Raw genomic sequence first — 20423 nt, 5'->3', positions numbered from 1 at the left:
CAGTGGCTGACTTTGCACCTCCTTGGAGATCCAAGAGCCAGTGTACCCAGTGGTCAGTGTGAGACCATACCAGATTACAACTTTTCACATCCATAAGTGACACACTCAAGAGGCAGACTCAATGAGCACCAAACCCCACTGAAGCAAGTCCTGCCCCATAAATATTTCTCCTGCACAGCAGCTCTTCCATTGTAGACACAGCTGGTCCTCAGCCAATTGGCCTGGAGGTCAATTCCTCCCAGTGATAGCAATAGCAATCAAGGCTTAACTACAACAAGACTGTGCACACAGCCCACAAAGGGGTGCACCAAGAGTGTCCACCTCAGGTGATTGGGGAAGCTGAGCCACTGGGCCCTATAGGACACCTACTACACAAGGCCACTCTATCAACTCAAGGAGACTTAACAGCTACCCGATACATAGAAACAAATACAGGGAAGCAGCCAAAATGCTGAGAAAAAGAAACATGTCACAAATGAAAGAAAGCAAAATACTGGATATAGAGTTCAAAACCACAGTTATAAGGTTACTCAAGAATCTTCTAGAAACCTCTGAGGAACTTAGTGAGATCTTCAAGGATCTTAGTGAGAATGCCAAAAAAAAAAAAAATGGAAAAGGACCAGTCAGAAAGGAAGCATACACTGACTGAAATAATAAATAATATACAGAGATTAAACAGCAGACTAGAAGGTCCCAAAAATCAAGTCAAAGATTTGAAATATGAGGAAGCAAAAAACACCCAACCAGAAGAGCAAAAAGAAAAAAGAATCCAAAAATATGAAGATAGTGTAAGGAGCCTCTGGTACAACTTCAAGCATACCAACATCTGAATTATGGAGGTGCCAGAAGAAGAGAGAGAGCAAGATATTGAAAACCTATTTGAAGAAATAATGACAGAAAACTTCCCCTACCTGGTGAAAGAAATAGACTTACAAGTACAGGAAGTGCAGAGAATTCCAAACAAGAGGGATCCAAAGGGGACCACACCAAGACACATCATAATTAAAATGCCAAGGGCAAAAGACAGAATCTTAAAAGCAGCAAGAAAAAAAACAGTTGGTTACTTACAAGGGAGTACCCATACAACTGTCAGCTGATTTCTCAACAGAAACTATGCAGGCCAGAAGGGAGTGGCAAGAAATATTCAAAGTGATGAGTAGCAAAAACCTACAACCAAGATTAGTCTACCCAGCAAAGCTGTCATTTAGAATTGAAGGTCAGAAAAAGAGCTTCACAGACAAGAAAAAGCTAAAGGAGTTCATCACCACCAAACCAGTATTATATAAAATGCTGAAGGGTAGTCTTTAAGAAGAGGAAGAAGAAGAAAAAGGTTAAGATAAAAACTTATGAAAAACAAAGTGACAACAAATACATATCTATCAACAATTGAATCTAAAAATCAAATGAATAAAAAAATCTGATGAACAGAATAAACTGGTGAATGTAATAGAATCCGGGGCATGGAGAAAGGAGTGGACTGGCAATTCTTGAGGGGAAAGGGGGTGGGAAGAGAGTGGACAGAGATCTTACACCTATAGATGAGGACAGTTGGCGGGGGGTGGAGGAGGGGGGCGGGGCAAGGGCCTGGGTTGGCGTGGGAACCAGGTGGAGGAGAGCTATGGGGGGGAAAAGAGGAACATTTAAAAAAACACACACACACACAAATCTGACCATATTAGCCCCCAACTTTAAAGACCTTCACTGATTCCTCAACACCACAGTCTTAATCTAAAGTTCTTAGTATAAGCAGAACTTCCATGACTTGGGCCAGTTCTCAACAAGAGACAATTTTTCCCCTCAGGGGACATTTGGCAATATCTGGACATATTTTTGGTTGTCACAACTCGGGATCAGGTGCTACTCGCATCCAGTGAATCACTGCTAATATTTTACCATGCACAGGACAGCCCCACAACAAAGATCATCTGGACCCAAATGACAATAGTGCCTCAGTGGAGAAATTTAAACCTTGTCCCTGGAAAACATTTTAACTTCATTTGCCACCACTACCTACCCTACTTTATTTCTAGTAATCCCAGACCATCATTCTTTCCCTCACTCCCATAGGTTTCATACTTCTATCCTTTTGTTCATTCTTTTTTTTTTTTTGAGGGGGTTGTCTTTTTTTTTCCCTTTATTGAATAAGATATTACAAATGTGTCCTTATCCCCCCAATGTCCCCTCATCCCCCCAATCCCTCAACTGAGATCACACTTTGCACCTTGATTCTTCTCAATACCTTTGCTTCTTCCTTCAAGATTAAGGTTACACATTTCTTTTCTATGAGTATTTCTCAAAACCGCCTCCTCTGTGTTCTTATGTTACCCTGGGCATATGTCTGCCATCATTTAACCACATTATTTTGAAATGACCTGTTTCTGTAACTGCCTTCCCTGACTTAACTTTGAAATAATCAAGGGCAGGAACCTGTTTTATTTACCTTTATAATAGTGCCTGGCACGAAGTAGGACCCACAGAGCATTGAACTGAAAGATAACACATGAGAAAGACAAATTGCTCAACTGGTAATGATTTTGATCTTCTCAGCCAAAGAGAGCACACCCTTTAGGTTGATTCAAACAAAGTAAAGGGGAGGCCAGGCGTGGTGAGGAGAGTGTGAAGGAATGTGTTCACTCTTCTAGGTGAGAAATCAGACGGCATAGAGGCTAAGAGCACATATCTGACAGTGGGGACATTAATAGTTTCTTTCCATGTAAAGAGCCTGGCATGTAGGAAGCACTCAGTAAACAGTAGTTACTTTCATTAAAGGCTCAGATGAGTGGGCCTGTAATTTTATAGATGTTAAAGATTAGAAACAGTTCAAAGGAAGAGGTGGCACCTATTTATATTTTAAAAGTAGGTCAATTTAAAGAATATTAAGTCAACAATAGTGTGAGTATTGTACAGGTAAAGCAAAATTCATGAAGACATTATGTGGGAAACAGGGCTGAAAGGAAACTATAGGGTGTCCCAAAAAATGTATACACACTTTGAATGATGATAAAGTCTGTGTTTAATGTATTTTTTTAAATACATTTTATTGATCTTTCTACAGAGAGGAAGGGAGAGGGATAGAGAGCCAGAAACATCGATAAGAGAGAAACATCGATCAGCTGCCTTCTGCACACCCCCTACTGGGGATGTGTCCACAACCAAGGTACATGCCCTTGACCAGAATCAAACCCGGGACCCTTGAGTCCGCAGGCTGATGCTCTATCCACTGAGCCAACCCGGTCAGGGCAATGATAAAGTCTGTGTTTATTATCATAGAGTTCACTTTCAAAAATTTAAAAGAATCTACATAAATTAATAATTTTTTTTTTTGTCAATGCCTGTTTTCAAACTGATGACCATTCTGGTCCAGGCATTGCTGATAATGCAAATGGAATTGAAAACATGAAGAATCATTTTGTCTGGTATTTATACACCCTCAATTCGTCAACTGTTGTCGATTTTGTACCGTAAACTTTATCTGTTTTGTATCCCCATAAAAAAGTCTAGTGGATAAATTTTCTTTGTTCAAAGCTTAGTCTCGCTTCACCCATTATTTCAAATCAGTTAAACATGAAAAGGAGTGAAATTTGAGCTATCAGCTTTTAAAGTGTGTATACATTTTGGGGGGCACAACATGTATATTTAACTAAACTAGATTCCTTCTGGATCTAAAGGTCTATGACTTTGAAGCCGTTATTAGTGTTAATACCACTTACCATCCCTTAGGCACTGGGCTGAACACTTTACATCACTATCTCATTTAACCCACTTGAGAGCAACCCACTGTAAAGTAATAACTCTCAGAAGTTAGCTAGATTATCATTAGCCTCTTTTCCTTGTTACAGATGAGAGAACCAGAGACTCCTAGAGGAGACCTCATTTGCCTAGGGCTGTATACTAGTTAAGGAAGGATCCAGCCTTCAGACTGTTAGAGAGAGCCCAAATGTACAAATTATGGTCTATGTCTCCATTGTGGGGTTAAGTTTATAATTGAGGGATTTTTCTACTTCAGTCTAATCAAGGGCTCATCTTTAGATATCGCTTTTACACATGGATTTTTCCCTCTAGGATTCTGCCACTTTATAAACTACTACTTAGGTCAAAATTAGCTGGATCTTTAAAGCAACCATGGGACTGGCTGACCTGTGAGTCAAGTCCCTTTAAGGCAAATTTTCGATTAGCCAAGGAAGACATAGTGCTGTCAAGGCCTGACTTCCAAACCGAGAGCTCCCTTCTGCTCAGAGTTGTTTCTTCGGGCAGGTTGTTGGGAGATGGGCACGCCCACCAGCTGGCGGCTACACTGGTGACCTTTCATGCTAGTTTAGTTTAAATACATTTTGACATTTCAAACAAATTAATGTATTTTTACAAGGTGGGGCAACCACCACAAATTAGGCCAAGTGGTTTGCCTGTAGGCTGGGTCACTAGCAGAGCTTAACTGTTGTGCCTACATCTCTTTCGCCCCCATGGCCCAAACAGTAATGTGTATTTCTCCACAGAATCTACTTGGATAATTGCCAGCAACCTTCAGGGGTTACTCTCAGCCCCACCTCAGTAGCATATAAATCTTGGGTCTCTGCAACTAATAGATGCTAATTCTGACTGCCAGCAGCTCACAGACTCCATTCCATGTTAGCTTGTGTTAAGGAAATGCCTTGGTAGGAAATATAGTGTTTCTATTATGTGGGTCTAAAGCACCGGTTCCTTGAAAAATTACCTAGAAATGGGAGTATTTAACAGGAGAAGGATATAAAAGGAACTGACAACCTGAGAAAGGTGAAAAGGTCCAGTTTCTGAAAAGGCAGACCCTAGACTACTAAGTAGCCACACATCTTTCATCTGAGTGGATTTCATAGACAAGCTGCCCAGCCAAATCAAATGGGAATTACAGGGATTCTATGCAGCTGGTAGAGAAAGTGTCTCAGAAGCACAAAGGTCACTTTAGTTACAGGAAACTGCCAGAGGGTGACTTATTTGATGGAAAAGAAAACAGACACAATAGCTGGTGCATTTTTGAGGTAATATTAAATCTAATAAACATGACACCAATAGTATTGACTTAAATCAGTTGAGCAAGTTGGAGAATTTAACAGCTTATCTCCCAACGACCAGCCTTTATCTCAGAGGCAGCCTTGACAGCAGCGAACTGAATCTGAAACATATCCTTCTCTGACTCCTGCCAGGTGTGTTGTCCCTGGCCTCTGTCCTGGCCTCAGCCCTCAGACTGGGGATAATTAGAATGTCATTTCTGCCGGCTTTGTTTTTTCTGGGTCACTGACTTCAGACTCGATCAAAATAGGAGTGTTGTACTGAAATAAATACATTTCCTCTTCCTCAGGCAGCCCCAGCTTATTTCCACAGACAGCTTCTGTACAAGCATGATGGTGTATATCCAGGTCCCAAGTGGGGTCACGTGTCGGAGGAGGAGTCGGCGCCCTCCGCAGCAGCAGGCGCTCACTCTCACTCTCGCGGTGGCAGGGCACTGACGTGCAAAGGCCTCAGACAGACGTGCAAAGGCCTCAGACAGACGTGCTGAGGAACACATCAAGGCAAACTGCTCTGGGAGCTGTTAAACCTGGTGTTTAATGCTTATCCAATGGCCTTGGTCTGAAAGGCTCTGTAGAACATGCACAACACAAGCTCAGCTTTATACTCCATTAGCATTCAAATTCCTAGCTGCCCAGAGGCATATGGTGCCAACCAGAGAAGGCCAGCCTATGAGGAGGTTGAGGGCACGCAAAGACATGGAGACAGAATGAGGTTGCTGGTTGTCTGGGAGAGACACTTGGAGACAGGGAGCAAAGAGCCCCAAGTGGTGCTACAGAGGAGGTCAAAGAAAACCTTTGTCTCCTTTACAGTTGCCCTCCATTAAAAGATAGAAATAGAGGGAGGGCCTTATCTCAGACTGACCTTTATCTACTTCATTGATGAGTGTAAGGCCTCTTCCATCCAGGGAAATAGTGTGCCTCAGAATGCAATGACAATCTGTATCTTGTTTTCAAACATTCAGATTCACTAAGAAAAACAAAGCTTTCCTTGGGCATTCACTCAAAACACAAAGAAGAGTAGCTACATTACTGTTACTATCTTGAACAGGAAAGGGACAGATTTTTCTGCCTTTGTCTAGGCTAGGAGATGAAAAATAAAGTACAGAATAAGTTAGTGGTGGGGTGAGAGGGCACGTAATACAGTTCTCTGAGAAGTGCCCAGTGATAAATAGTAGCTCTTCAAGGAGATGTCAGGGAAGGCATTGGGCTAGAAAGGAACTAGAGTGGAGCCATGTTTGGTTGGTCTGTGGATCCCCAATGCCTACAACATGGCACAAGGTACACATACACACACTAATCCTTGTTTCTAACTCCTAAATGTGTCTCAAATCCATTTACTTCTCTCCATCCCCACTGTTGCCATCCTAGTTCAGGCCAGTATCATCCCTCACCTGGACCACTGCAGGAGCCTCTAAACCAGGGATCCTCAAACTACGGCCCGCAGGCCACATGCAAATACAAATATTGTATTTGTTCCCATTTTGTTTATTTTTACTTCAAAATAAGATATGTGCAGTGTACATAGGAATTTGTTCATAGTTTCTTTTTAAACTATAGTCCGGCCCTCCAACGGTCTGAGGGACAGTGAACTGGCCCCCTGTTTAAAAAGTTTGAGGACCCCTGCTCTAAACTATCAACCTGCTTCCCATCTCTCCTCCTCCTCCATTATAGTTTCAACAGAAGCTAGTGTGATCCTTCTAGTACCTAAATATGACTATGGCATGCTCCCACTTAAAGCCCTTCAGTGGTTTCCCACAGCCAGAATAAAGATAGACATGTATATCCCTCCATTACCTTGTGTATTAGTTTGCTAGGGCTTCCTTAACAAAGTACCACAGACTGCGTGGTTTTAACAAAAGAAATTTATTTTCTCACAGTTCTGGAGGCTAGAAGTTCAAGACTAAGTTGTTAACAGGTTTAGTCTCTCCTGAGGCTTCTCTCCTTGGCATGCAGAAGACCAATCTCTTACTGTGTCCTCACATGGGATTTTTTTTCTCTGATAATACCCTGCTTCCTGACTCCTAGTCTGGGTGAAGTGCTCTCATATTCTCTCTGTTGCCTCCTCCTTCATAACATGGACAGTAATGTCATAGTTATTTTGAATCCCCAAAGCCTATCACAGAGCTTAGCACAGAGAAGGTACTCAGGAAATATTCAATTAAAGAACTAATCAACCTGTTTCTTTGCTGAGCAAAGGGAGATATGTAGTGAACCAGGTCAACTTAGAATTCCAGATCACCAATTGATGTGCTGTACGTGAATATGCCACAAGATGGATGCTATGCTAATGGAAGGTCCTGTCCCAAAAGGTTACTATTCGAGTAAAATCTGGTTTCTCCAGCATTCTGTTTTCAAGAAGTCTGTATAACTTTGCTCTTCCATGCATCTATAGGACAGTGAGAGACATTTGCATATGATTGTGACACAAAGATCCTAAAGCAGTGGTCCTCAAACCTTTGTGTGCATTACAATCACCTGGAATGCTTATTAAAACACAGCTGGCTGGGCCCCCAACCCAGAGGTTCTGATTCAATAGGTCTAAGTTGGAACCTGAGAATTCACATTTCTAACAAGTTCCTAGGTGATGCTGTTGCTGATGGTCCAGAGACCACACTCTGAAAAACACTGCTCTAGAGCAGCAATTTTCAACCAATGTGCCGCAAGAATTTTTTAAACATGCAATACCTGACTATTTAGTCAGGGGCACTGACCTCTTTTCCCTTACAGGTTTAATGATAAAATGATAACAGCCAACACAACAATAGCCATCTGCTGTGAATGCCCTGTCATGAACCATAAATATGTAGGTCATATAACGGTCACGTCGCACAATAAGGTTGTGTCTGATTGGTTAATTCTTGGTACCAGAAATCCTTATATCCAAGTATAGGCACCTGATTTTTTTAAAAGCCACTTTGGAGCAAAAACGGTAATTACTATTATATTTTTTGTAAATCAATCAAAATTATACCTATTTTTTGTCAGATTGGCAAAATATATAATGTATTTTTGGTGTGCTGCAGAATTTTAGTAATTAGTTTATGTGTGCCATAAGATGAAAAAGGTTAAAAATCACTGCTCTAGAGGACCCTTCTGGAATTATTGCAAAAAATAATATGCTTGAAATGGTATAAATGATAGATATGTTTACAGAACATTGGATCAATCATCCTCCCGCAACTTTGGAGGCAACACCAACATTGCTGAAATTCCTGAGACAAGAGCAACCAATTAGCCAGGTGTTTTTTGTTTTTTTTTCCAAAGTAAAACTGCCCCTGGAAAGATATTATAACCTAATAGTGTGTGTTCTGTTCTTTTTGCAGGTGCGGTTAGAGTGGCCAACAGACCTTGCAGTCAATCCCATGGACAATTCATTGTATGTCTTAGATAACAATATTGTGCTGCAAATTTCTGAGAACAGGCGCGTGCGGATCATTGCAGGGCGCCCCATTCACTGCCAGGTGCCAGGTATCGATCATTTCTTGGTCAGCAAGGTGGCAATTCACTCCACTCTGGAGTCAGCGAGGGCCATCAGCGTCTCCCACAGCGGCCTGCTCTTCATAGCTGAAACAGATGAGAGGAAAGTAAACCGCATTCAGCAAGTTACCACCAATGGGGAGATCTCCATCATGGCTGGTGCCCCCACTGACTGTGATTGCAAAATTGATCCCAACTGTGACTGTTTTTCAGGTATGACCTTTTTAGCAATTCACCAGCTCCCCCTCTCTGTTTTCAAAAGAAAAACATGCATCAGAAAAGTCCAAAGGAAAACCAAAGTGTTGCCTGTGAACATTAATATGAGCTAGTGGAAAAAGCAGTGTGTTGGGGGTCAGATAGCCTACTATCTGCTTGTTCTGCAGTTGACACACTGAGTGGCCCCAGGAAAGCCACAAAATCTTTTTACTACTTGCTTACTTCATCTGTTAAATAGAGGTGTCACTTGTCTCAATTATATCACCTTCCTGGTTTGAGGATAGACTAATATAAATACAAATCCTGATAACTCTAAGAAGTTAAAACCATTATACAAGTGTAGGACCATAATGATATTTGTACTTTGGAGAAAGAGAAACTAGGTAAAACCTACATTTAGTAACTTAGCTCAGGAAAAATATTACTTCCCCTAAGTAACTGTTTTCCAGATTGACAGCATGTGCTATTTGAAACCCAAAGGGACTAGGAACAGACTGCTTTGGAGACACATGGGTGGAATCAAAACTTAACGACAATGGAGGGGTCTCAAGACATTAATCTGCTACTTCCATTGTTATTGTTTGTTAAATCCAAAACTTTATCATAATCATCAGTGCCCTTTACTTTCAGTTGAAATGGGGGGGGGAGAATAAAGGGGAAAAAAGAGCCTTTCCCCCATAACATGGAATGGATATTCCAGATAGCAAACAGTCCTCAAAATGTCAATAGATACATTTGTTGCTGGGATATGAAAATCCCTCCATGCTGCTTGCAGCCCTAATAAACTGTTCATCCAGGCTCAAATGGTTCTCTTTTAACCTTTGCTTTTACTTGGGCCAGAGAACTCTAGAGCAACTTGGTCGATATGACTTTTGATCAATATTTCCAATGTTTTCCTGGACAGTTTTATAGTTATTTTGCTAATTTATATTTTTCATTCAAGACAAATCTAATATCTATTCTAGTTATCAAAGTTGATGTTCTGAATCATTGTTTCACTTGCACACTTAGTGTACTTTGACAAATGTGACAATGGGAATTAGCTGAAGAAAGGTCCTCTAGGCACAGTAGGATTGGAAAGGTCTGAGATAGATCCTACAAGTATTGACAGACATTAAGTCTCATGGATTTCCAGCCAAATTTTGTTGGCTGTTATTATTTGCTGTTTTTTGTATCTTGCAGTACAATAGATTCTGAACAGCAGGATTGAGGATTTCACAAAATTGGTATTACTGAGATAATTGCATCTTACTGTTTATCTTCAATGGTACTGACTCAAAAATTTTGAATAATGGGTTTCAAATTTGTCAAGGAGGACATGCAGAGAATGCTGGCTAACTGATTGTTCCCTTTCAGATGATTCTTGATGCACAGTGATTTCTGTATACTGTTTTTTCATACAAATGTTTATGATGACAATTATTAAAGTCAGGGTCTTTCTCCCACAGGTGATGGTGGCTATGCCAAAGATGCAAAGATGAAAGCCCCTTCCTCTTTAGCAGTGTCGCCTGATGGCACCCTCTATGTGGCTGACCTTGGGAACGTTCGAATTCGAACCATTAGTAGGAACCAAGCCCACCTGAATGACGTGAACCTTTATGAGATTGCTTCACCTGCTGATCAGGAACTCTACCAGTTCACCGTCAATGGAACCCACCTGCACACCTTGAACTTGATAACAAGGGACTATGTGTATAATTTCACCTACAATGCTGAAGGTGACTTGGGCGCCATTACCAGTAGCAATGGCAACTCTGTGCATATTCGCAGGGATGCAGGCGGAATGCCCCTTTGGCTTGTAGTGCCTGGCGGGCAGGTGTACTGGCTGACCATAAGCAGCAACGGAGTTCTGAAAAGAGTATCAGCCCAAGGCTATAACCTGGCCTTGATGACCTATCCAGGAAACACTGGGCTTCTGGCTACCAAAAGTAATGAAAATGGATGGACAACCGTTTATGAGTAAGTTTCTAATTTTCAGCATAGGCTTTGTCAGGTTTTTATTTGAAGTCATATTATACAGTGGGGCCTTGACTTACGAGTGTCCCAACTAACGAGTTTTTTGAGATACCAGCTGTCTCTCGGTTGATTTTTTGCATTGAGTTGATAGAGTAATTTGAGTTCACGAGCTCCTTAACGAGCTCCTTAATGAGCTCAGTCTCGGAACGAATTAAACTCGTAAGTCAAGGCCCCACTGTAGTAGGAAAATGGTTTAGTGCTTGCTGGTTGTTACATGCTAGTTTCTCCTAACAAACACAATCTATATATAAAAGGCTAATATGCAAAGTGTCCCTGCGGGAGTTCAACCAGGAGACAGGGAGTTCTATCGCTCGCTATGGTGTGTGCTGACCACCAGGGGGCTGTGTGAAATGAAGGAAGGCCCTGGCCAGCAGCCAGAAGGCCCTGACCAGTCCTGTTCGCCGGCCAGGCCTAGGGACCCTACCCATGCATGAATTTTGTGCACCAGACCTCTAGTAAAAAATAAAAAGTCAGGGAGGAAATTTAACCCAATTCCTAGGTTTTGGGCCCGTTTCTCCAGAGCAGTTTTGCAGAGCATAATAATAAAAACATAGACAAAATGAAGAATCAAGAGTGGCACTGCAGGAAACAGGAATAATGTAGAAGTCCATGTACTCAAGAAATTTACAGCATAGCTCAGACAACAAGATAACATTTTATTTAAATAACTAAACTAGAAAAGTGTTTGAAAGCAGCAAAGAAGCAGTGTGTATTTCTTGATCCCGGTGGGGTTTAATGAATGAATAAATGAATGTGTGCCCAGCCAAGCCCAGCCCAGCCCAACTGTGGGAGGTAAGTGGCAAGTTAGAACATAAGAAGTGGACCCTGGGAAGCAAGTGTGAAATGATGTTGAGGCAAGTGCAGAATGGGAGAGGCTGCACTTCATTGGCTACTTCTGTGAAATGGGGAGCCAAATGCTCCTGTGCAGGGTTGGGCTTCCCCCTTTCCCTGCACTAGTCAAATTACCCGACACATGTCAGCATTCATAGACTGGATCTGTGATAACTTTGTTTAACAAGGCATTAACACAAGATGTGTCTGACAGCGAGCTGCAAGGAGGTGTCATGACACAGAAATAGAGACCATTGTCCTTGCCTTTTAAAGCATGGACAACCTTGTTTGCAAGTCAACACATTTAGAAAGCTAGTCTGCCAGCACTCAGCAAGCATCTTTCCCACAAAGGGAACTGCTGAATTTTTAAGCAATTTCCTGAGTGAAGATCATCCATGGAATCTGAACCTCTGGGTCTGAAATGGCATTAATGTGAAGAATGTGACCAGTGGAGATATTAAGTATGAGGGGTTCCAAGTGTGACTATTCTGTGAGGATATAGAGAATATGAAGAGAATGTGTCCAGACCCAGGAAACCCTCCTAAGGAAAGGGACAAAACAATTGGCCTTCAAGTTTTGGCTCATTTCCCAAAGAACTGCCACTTATACAAAAGAGCTGGACAACTATTTTAGTTTCACTTAGAAAAATGTATTCAGTTGTTTCTGTTGCAAGTCTTCCTGTATTTTTTGAGATTTTTCTCTTACATCTTAATAACAGTAATAAAAGCCATTATTCACTGAAGCTTTACTATGTGCCAGGTACTGGGGTAGGTGATTTACATACACTATTATTTTTATGATCCCAAAAAAAACATCATGGGATAGGTGCTTCTAGTATGCCTGTTTTATGGATGATGAAACTGAGGCACAGAATGGTTAACTTGTCCAGATTCACACAAATGTCCAGCATTCAAACTCCAACAGTCTGACTCATTTTTAAATACCTTATAAAAGATAAAGTTTCTAGTGAAATTATCTTTTTAAATTATTATTATTATTATTTTTAATCCTCACACAAGGACATGTTTTACTGATTCTACAGAGAGGGGAAGGGAGGATGAGAAGAAGGGAGAAAGAAACATCGATGTGAGAAACATCAATCAGCTGCCTCCCATACATGCCCTGACTAGGGATCAAGCCCCCAACCTAGGCATGTGCCCTGACTGGGAATGGAACCCTTCTGTGCATAGGACAGTGCTCCAACCAACTGAGCCACACCAGCCAGGGCAAGAATATCTTTTTAAAATTTATTTATGCAAGATCATACTGCAGCTGAAATTAGACAAACTATTTTGAAACCTAATGGTTGAATCTAGTCAAGCAATAAGAAATGGCTGGGGGAAGGGGGGGCGTAAGAGATCAACCAAAGGACTTATATGCATGCATATAAGCATTACCAATGGACACAGACACTAGGAAGGCTGAGGGCATGTGCTGGGGGGTGGGGTGGCCAGAGAGAGGTCAATGGGAGAAAAAGGAGACATATGTAATACTCTATGTAATACTTTAAACAATAAAGAATCTAAAAAAAAAGAAATGGTTTAAGTCCCAACTAGTTTTCAAAATAAACCGATCAGCCATTCATTTATTTATCAAACCATCACATTATACACTTTAAATATATACCATTTTAGCCCTGGCCAGTGTCTCAGTGGTTAGAGCATTGACCCGCACACCAAACAGTCTCAGGTTCGATTCCCGGTCAAGGGAAGTTACCTGGATTGCAGGTTCCATCCCTGGCCCCAGTTGGGGCACATGTGGGAGGCAGCCAATATATGTGTCTCTCTCATATTAATGTTTCTCTCTCTCTAAAAATCAATGGAAAAGCCTCACCAGTGTGGCTCAGTGGTTGGACATAGACCCAGGCACCAAGAGGTGCCCTGTTCGATTCCTGATGAGGGCACATGCCCAGGGTTGCAGGCTCAATACTCAGTAGGGGGCGTGCAGGAGGCAGCCAATCAATGTTCATGTTTCTATCTCATCAATGTTTCTAGCTCTCTCTCACTCTCTCTTTCTCTCTCTCTAAATAAAAATGCATTTTTTTAAAAAAATCAATGAAAAAAATCATTGGGTGAGGATTAATAATTTTATTTGTCAATTACACCTCAATAAAGCTAGAGGGGAAAAAAAACACAAAGTAACCCATTTGTGGGTTCACTTATTTGTTCAATAAATATTTCCTGAGCACCTACCCGTGCCAGGCATTGTTCTGGTGTCTGTAACACAGACATGTATAAACCAGATAAAAATATCTATCCTCATAGAGCTTAAGTTGTACTGGAGAGAGACAAGTAAAATGTACAGAACTTCAGATGGTGATAAGTTCTAAGGATAAAATAAAGCAGGGTAAGGGAGATTAAGAATATGGGGCAGGCCCTGGTTGGTGTTGCATGGGCCTGTGCACTGAAGAGCCAAGGGTTCAATTCCTGGTCAAGGGCATGTACCTGGCTTGCAGGTTTGATCCCCGACCCCAGTCAGGGCACATGCGAGAGACAATCAATTGATGTGTCTCTCTCACATGGATCTCTCTCTCTCTCTTCCCCACTCTTCCAACCCTTCCACTCTCGTTAAAAGTCAAAGGAAAAAAATATCCTTGGGTGAGGATTGGTAACAAATAAAAAAGAATATGGGGCAGAAGTGTTTTTATTTCAAGTTGGGTGGTCAGAGAAAGCCTAACTAAAAAGATAACATTTGAGTACAGTAGTTCCCTTTATCCCTGGTTTTCTGTCAACAGTTTCTGTTATTGTGGTCAACCATTGTCTGAAAATATTAAATGGAAAATTACATAAATAAGTCACAATTTTTAAATTGTGTGCTGTTATGAGTAGTGTGATGAAATCTCATGCTCTGCCTCTCCTTCCCACCTGGAACATGAATCACCTTTTTGTCCAGCATATCCATGCTATAGACACTCCTCCCCATTGGTCACTTAGAAGCCTTCTCATTTATCAGACTGACTGTCAAGATCTCAGTGTTTGTGTTCAAGTAACCCTTATATTACTTAATAATGGCCCCAAAGCCCAGGAGTAGCAATGCTGGCAACTCACATATGCCAAAAAGAAGTTGTAAAGTACTTACTTCCTTTAAGTGAAAAGGTGAAAGTTCTCGAGTTGATAAGGAAAGGGGAAAAAACATGCTGAGGTTGCTAAGATCTATGGTAAGAACAAACGTTTTATCCATTAAATTGTGAAGAAGGAAAAAGAAATCTGTGCTCATTTTGCTGTCGTATCTCAAACTGCAAAAGTTATGGCCACAGTGCATGGCAAATGCTTAATTAAGATGGAGAAGCCATTCAATTTGTGGTTGGAAAACATGAACAGAGAGAGACCACATTCACAGAACTTTTATTAAAGTATATTGTTATATGTTCTATTTTATTATTACTTATTGTTGTTAATCTCTTACTGTGCGTAATTTACAAATTAAACTTTATCATAAGTATATACTATGTATAGGGGGAAAACAGTATTAAAAAAGGATTTGGTACTGGCTGCGGTTTCAGGCATCCATTGGGGATCTTGGAACATGTCTCATGTGGCTAAGGGAGGACTACTATACATAAATACCTATAGGAGGTGAGGGAGTGAGCCATAAGGATATCTGGGGGGGGGGGGGGGGTAAGGGGCGGGGAGGAAGAGAGAGAACATTCCAGGCAGATGGAACAGCAAGTACCAAGGCCCTGCAACAGGAACAAACCTCATATATTCAAGAAATAGTAAGGCAGCCACTGTGACTGGAGTGGAGTAAGAGTAATGGGAAGATGAAACCTATGAAGTTACAGAGCTACTTTAGGTAGAGCTTTGTAGGCCTCTGTAAAGACTTTGACTTTTACTCTGAGTAAGAGGTGGAACCACTGGAGAGTTTTGACTATAAAAGTGACACAATCTGGCTTATATCTTTAAAGAATCATTCTGTACTGAAAAAAAAAATTGTATAGTGGAAGCAGAGAGGATTTGCAATAATCCGGGAATAAGATGGTGACTTAGAACAGGGAGTGAAGGCAGTAAGAAGTTATAAATTCCTAAATATATTTTGACAGATCTGTCAGGACTTACTGACAGATTGGATGTGGGCATGGGAGGAAGAATGGTCAGATATCTTCAAAGTTTTTTGGCCTGAGTAACTGGAAGTTGGAATTTTCACTTACCAAGATAAGGGGGACTATGCAAAGAATACATTATACCAGGTGGGAGATCGGGAGTTCAGTTTTGGATATGATCAGTTTGGTTAGACATCCAAGTGAAAATAGAACCATACACATGCTGGCACACATGCCGACCGGGAATGGAACCTGCAATCTGGATATGTGCCCTGACCCAGAATCAAACCCATGACCTTTCAGTGTATGGTACAATGCTGCAACCAACTGAGCCACGCCAGCCAGGGCAAACCACTGCCCCTTCTTACCTGCATGTAGAGAAATGAGCAGTTTCCAACCTGCATCATGTAATTAATTCTTCTTTTGGTCTGCTCTGCACAAAAACTGCCTTTCACTTTTATCCTCAATGTGTTAGCCAGCTGTGAACACTCTTCCAAGTGTTACTTTGTCCTTTGGAAGTTGGGGACCACAGAATAGGACCTACTATTCTAGTCAGTGTTAGAGCCACCCTGACATAGTAGAGGGTGGCCTTGCCACTGCCACCAGGCCCTCCTAAAAGAAGTTGAGCATTTCCCTGAGTTGAGAGGGAGGCTGGCTGCCTTCTGTGGCCAAAGGGGACAAATGGTTTGCCGAGGTAGAAATAGAATTTCTATTCTGAGATGAGACACAGAAAAAGAGAAACAGAAGCAAAATTTGGCAGGATGCAGGGCGGCTATAGAGAGGTAGCTAAAGCAGTAATCCATTCAACTTTCCATGATCCTCAGCGATGGAGAGGAGAAATGACACAGATGACTGTGAACATTGCATAATCCACATGGTATTTTAAAATGCATCTTGTGCAGTGGTAGAATGTGGACTTGTCTTGTGTCGTGCGATGCTGTTTAAATAGTCCATTGATTTTCATAATTCCGTTTGACTTGGACCAGGATCAAAATTGCACACCCCAAAGTATTAGTACTTGATGCTTGACTGCCCCTAAATGTCCTGAGTGTCAGGGGAAAAGCTGACCACAGAGAAACTGCTAACAGGGAGGTGACTGTCAAGGCAGGCGTATTGGCTGAAGGAGACAGGGGTTCTGGCCTGAGGGGTTGTCGGGCTCCTAATTGCAATGACCCTGCCACAGTTGAAGCCTGAGGGAGGGGCCCAGCTACTCACATGGCAGGCAAGCCGTCTTTGCCCCTGAAGCTGCAAAAGTATCCAGGATGCCCTTGTTTGTTTCTCAAGCAGTGCCCTGGCAAAGGCATCTGCTATACTAACCTGAAAAGGTCCCAGAACAAGGCCAAAAGCATCAGTTGTGGCGCTGCTGCGGGTCCCGACTGAGCTGACAGTTTCTCAGGCCCTTGCCCTTTGTGGGAGCCCAGCACTCGAAAGAGACTGTGCATTTACATGATCTCTTAACCCCTGGTCTTCTGTTCTCTCTGTTTCTGAACTTTGTTAGCATATTCCCCACCCCTGTCCCAAACCCCCAAAAAATAATGCCATTCACTGACAACTTGGAGAAGCCTTCATTATAGCTCTAGACTGTTTTACAAATGCTCAGTTTTATGGACGATGGCTAATGAGGAATTCTCCCTCCTCCACGATAAGATTAAAAGGGGGCTGGGGAGGGGCATAAGGTAAAGAAGCCATGTCTCCGGATGAGATATTTGCCTAGGCATAGGATGTGAGTCCCATGCAGAACTGGTTATGTAAATGAATAGTCCAAACACATCAGAATGTTTCCAATGCTTTCTAGAATCTCAGAGTAGGGAGGGGACTAAGGCACCATGTGGTCCAGCCCCCTGCCTCCTGGTGGGCAAAGGATTTCGATTAAGTAAGGCAAACCTAGAGTGACCAACTGTTACTTACAATCTCCAGAGACAGACAACACCTTTGCACAGTCACCTCTCTTTGTGCTTTGTGCCCTTGGTAAGGAGCAAGAATGGGCAGACAGAATTGTGGTGGGTCATGCTAGGGAAAATTGCAATAGAGACAGGGAGTGAACAGGAGGAAGAGAGGCTGCTGGCCAAAAAAGCTTTCAGAGGCTGGTGGGGAAGATTAGCTGCGTGCCACAGGGCATCTATGTAAGTTGAGCCTGGCCTCTCAACACCACCATAGATGGCTCTATCTATTCTCTAACCACACTGACTCTCATATCCACCCCATCCTCTCCATTTCCACTAGTAGCCTCTTTTATTGCACTTATTCAACAAGTATAGTGCCAATCTTCTCTGTGCCAGACCTGAGAATACAGAGATGAATGAGACACTGTTCCCTCCCTCTAATAATGTAAGAGTTTACAAAGAAAAACAAGTCCCAATAATGGGCAATCACAATATATTTAATAAAGGCAAAAATAAAAATCCACCATCTTCTCTTACACAGACTGAGGCTGCAGCCTCCCAACAGGCTTCCTGCTTCATAACTCCCCTGCTTGAATCATCCTGTTCTCCCCCTGAAAGTCTCTCTATTGCCTACTGACTACCTGCTTTCCTCCAGAGTCTGGTACTCCGATTCCAACATGCTTTTCCACCCTTACCCCCCACTTCCCTCCTAGAGGAATGTTGTGCTTCTGCTACCCCGTCCCTTCAATGGACATCACACCCACCTGTGTGCTTTACTTCATGTCATGACCTCTGGAATGCCTTCCTCCCTCCCCAATCTCTACCTAGCAAGGGATTGAGCTCTACCTCCCTTCCAGGATTCAGATACCACTTCCTTCTCCTGTTCTGCTTAGCCCAGTGCCTTGTTTACAGAAGTACACAGCAATATTCTGACATTAGAATGAGTCGTGTGTGTATCTTATCTGCCACAAATGAAGATAGAAGGGCATTATGGACTTGGAGTTGAATCATAGGAAGCCAAATGAAGTTATTTGTGAGGAAAGGGAACCCAGTATTTCTGAAAGAATGCTTATTAGGTTGCTCAGGTTTCTGGCATGAGGGGGTAAAGAGGGTCTGTTTCCATTTTTAAAAATAAGTAATGAATTTTTCTTCTGTAATATTCAATATTTTCCTGAAAGCAAAGGTGAAGGAGCTTCTAGTTTTTTCTCTGCATGGGTTAGCTCTGGCTTCAATTGTCCTCAAGGAAAAGGACAGACTATCCCTTATGAGAAAATACCAGACCCAATATACTTATCATAATATATAAATCTCATCTCCCCAACTAAACTGTATGCTCCTCAAGGACAAGAATGAGTTCTGAATTTCCTTTACAGATGCTTTTGCTTCATGGGGACACGTGTGTGCATACACACAGTGGAACTCTCTAAAATCAGAACAGAAAGGGACAATTTGATGGCATCTCCTCTTACCAAACCCACTTCTGAAACCTATGAAGGCCACGGTCATTGCCTGATGGCACAATTTACTAACCAGAATTTATAGACCTGGTTAAGTGAGTGCAACTTTCTGCTGGGGTGCAGGAGCAGATAGCTACTATGTTGCATCCCAAGGGGATCAGTAGCAGCATATTGGCTTGTATTTACTCTCTGCACCAAAGGATGAAAGTACCAAAGGGAAACGCACAGCATAGGAGATTTTGATTAAACTTGTCTCAGACATTCCATCTGGAAACACGCATTCCCCCATCATGGGGTGGGGAGTACCTCAAGCAAGCCATAGGAAATCAAAGGCTACCATCATTTCTTATCTACTTTTGAGCAATCTTTCCAAAGTTGTGGGATCTGCCAGTCACTTTTACTTTGGAAGTAACCCCAAAGAAGAGAGGTGGGTCTGTATGTTTTGACCAGGGGCCATATAAACTATTGAGCACATGAGTGGCACCATACTGCAATTGCTTTGACTGTGACTAGCAGAATTGGGGCACATGAGTGTGTTGAGGAATAGATGGCTTTGGGTTTTTAAAATTTGTTTTCCTTCAGTTTTGTGATATAATTGACATACAAGTATTGTATAATTTTCAGGCATACAGCATTACTTGACTTACATTTATTATGAAATGACTACCACAATAAGTTTAGCTAATATTCATCATCTTATACAGATACAAAAAGAAAAAGAAAAGAAAACAAAATGATTTTGGTTCCTCCTGATGAAAACTTTTAGGATTTACTCTCTTAGCAACTTTCATATATATACTATACAGTCATCATGTTCTACATTACATCCCCATGACTTATTTATCTTTTTTGTAATCCTTACCCTAGGATATATTGTTATTGATTGAGAGAGAGAGAGAGAGAGAGAGAGAGAGAGAGAGGGAGGGAGAGAGAGAGAGAGGTGAGAGGAATATCAATCGGTTGCCTCCCTCACGTGCCCCAACTGAGGATTGAACCCAAAACCTGGGTATGTGTCCTGACTGGCAATCAAACCTGCCACCTTTTGGTGTACAGGACGATGCTCCAACTAACTGAGCTACCCGGCCAAGGCATGACTTATCTTATAACTGGAAGTTTGCACCTTTTGACCATCTTCTTCCATTTCCCCATCCCTAGCCCCCACCTCTAGTTACTACAAATCTGCTCTCTTTAGCTGAGTTTGGTGTGTACATATTTTTTTATTTGGGGGTATTTTTTAGATTCCACATATAACTTAGATCATAAGTATTTTGTCCTTTTCTAACTTATTTCAGTTAGCAGAATGCCCTCAAGGTAGCGTACTTTGTTTATGATAGAGTTAAAGTCAAATGTGCACTCTCAAATAAGGATGCCTGTCCAGCCACAGCAATGAAATCAGGCAATATAACTTTTTAGCTCCCCAGTGACCGGGCAGGACTGTGAAAAATTCCACCTGATCCTCACA

At 41.9% G+C, this 20423-nt stretch overlaps 1 protein-coding gene across 1 annotated transcript in view; it reads left to right on the top strand.

Moving 5' to 3' along the window:
- The window catches only part of TENM1 (teneurin transmembrane protein 1), a 934848-nt gene that overhangs the window by 876527 nt on the left and 37898 nt on the right, over positions 1 to 20423 (top strand). Inside the window, exons 27-28 of the mRNA XM_081115196.1 lie at positions 8366 to 8732; positions 10184 to 10694. Coding sequence (XP_080971322.1) covers positions 8366 to 8732; positions 10184 to 10694 — 878 coding nt within the window. The remainder of the gene's footprint in view (positions 1 to 8365; positions 8733 to 10183; positions 10695 to 20423) is intronic.

The sequence above is a fragment of the Myotis nattereri genome, assembly GCF_964212035.1.
Source record: "Myotis nattereri genome assembly, chromosome: X".
Taxonomy (NCBI): Eukaryota; Metazoa; Chordata; class Mammalia; order Chiroptera; family Vespertilionidae; genus Myotis; species Myotis nattereri.
Note: the sequence above shows the minus strand (reverse complement) of the source record. Positions and strands in the feature narration are given on the sequence as shown.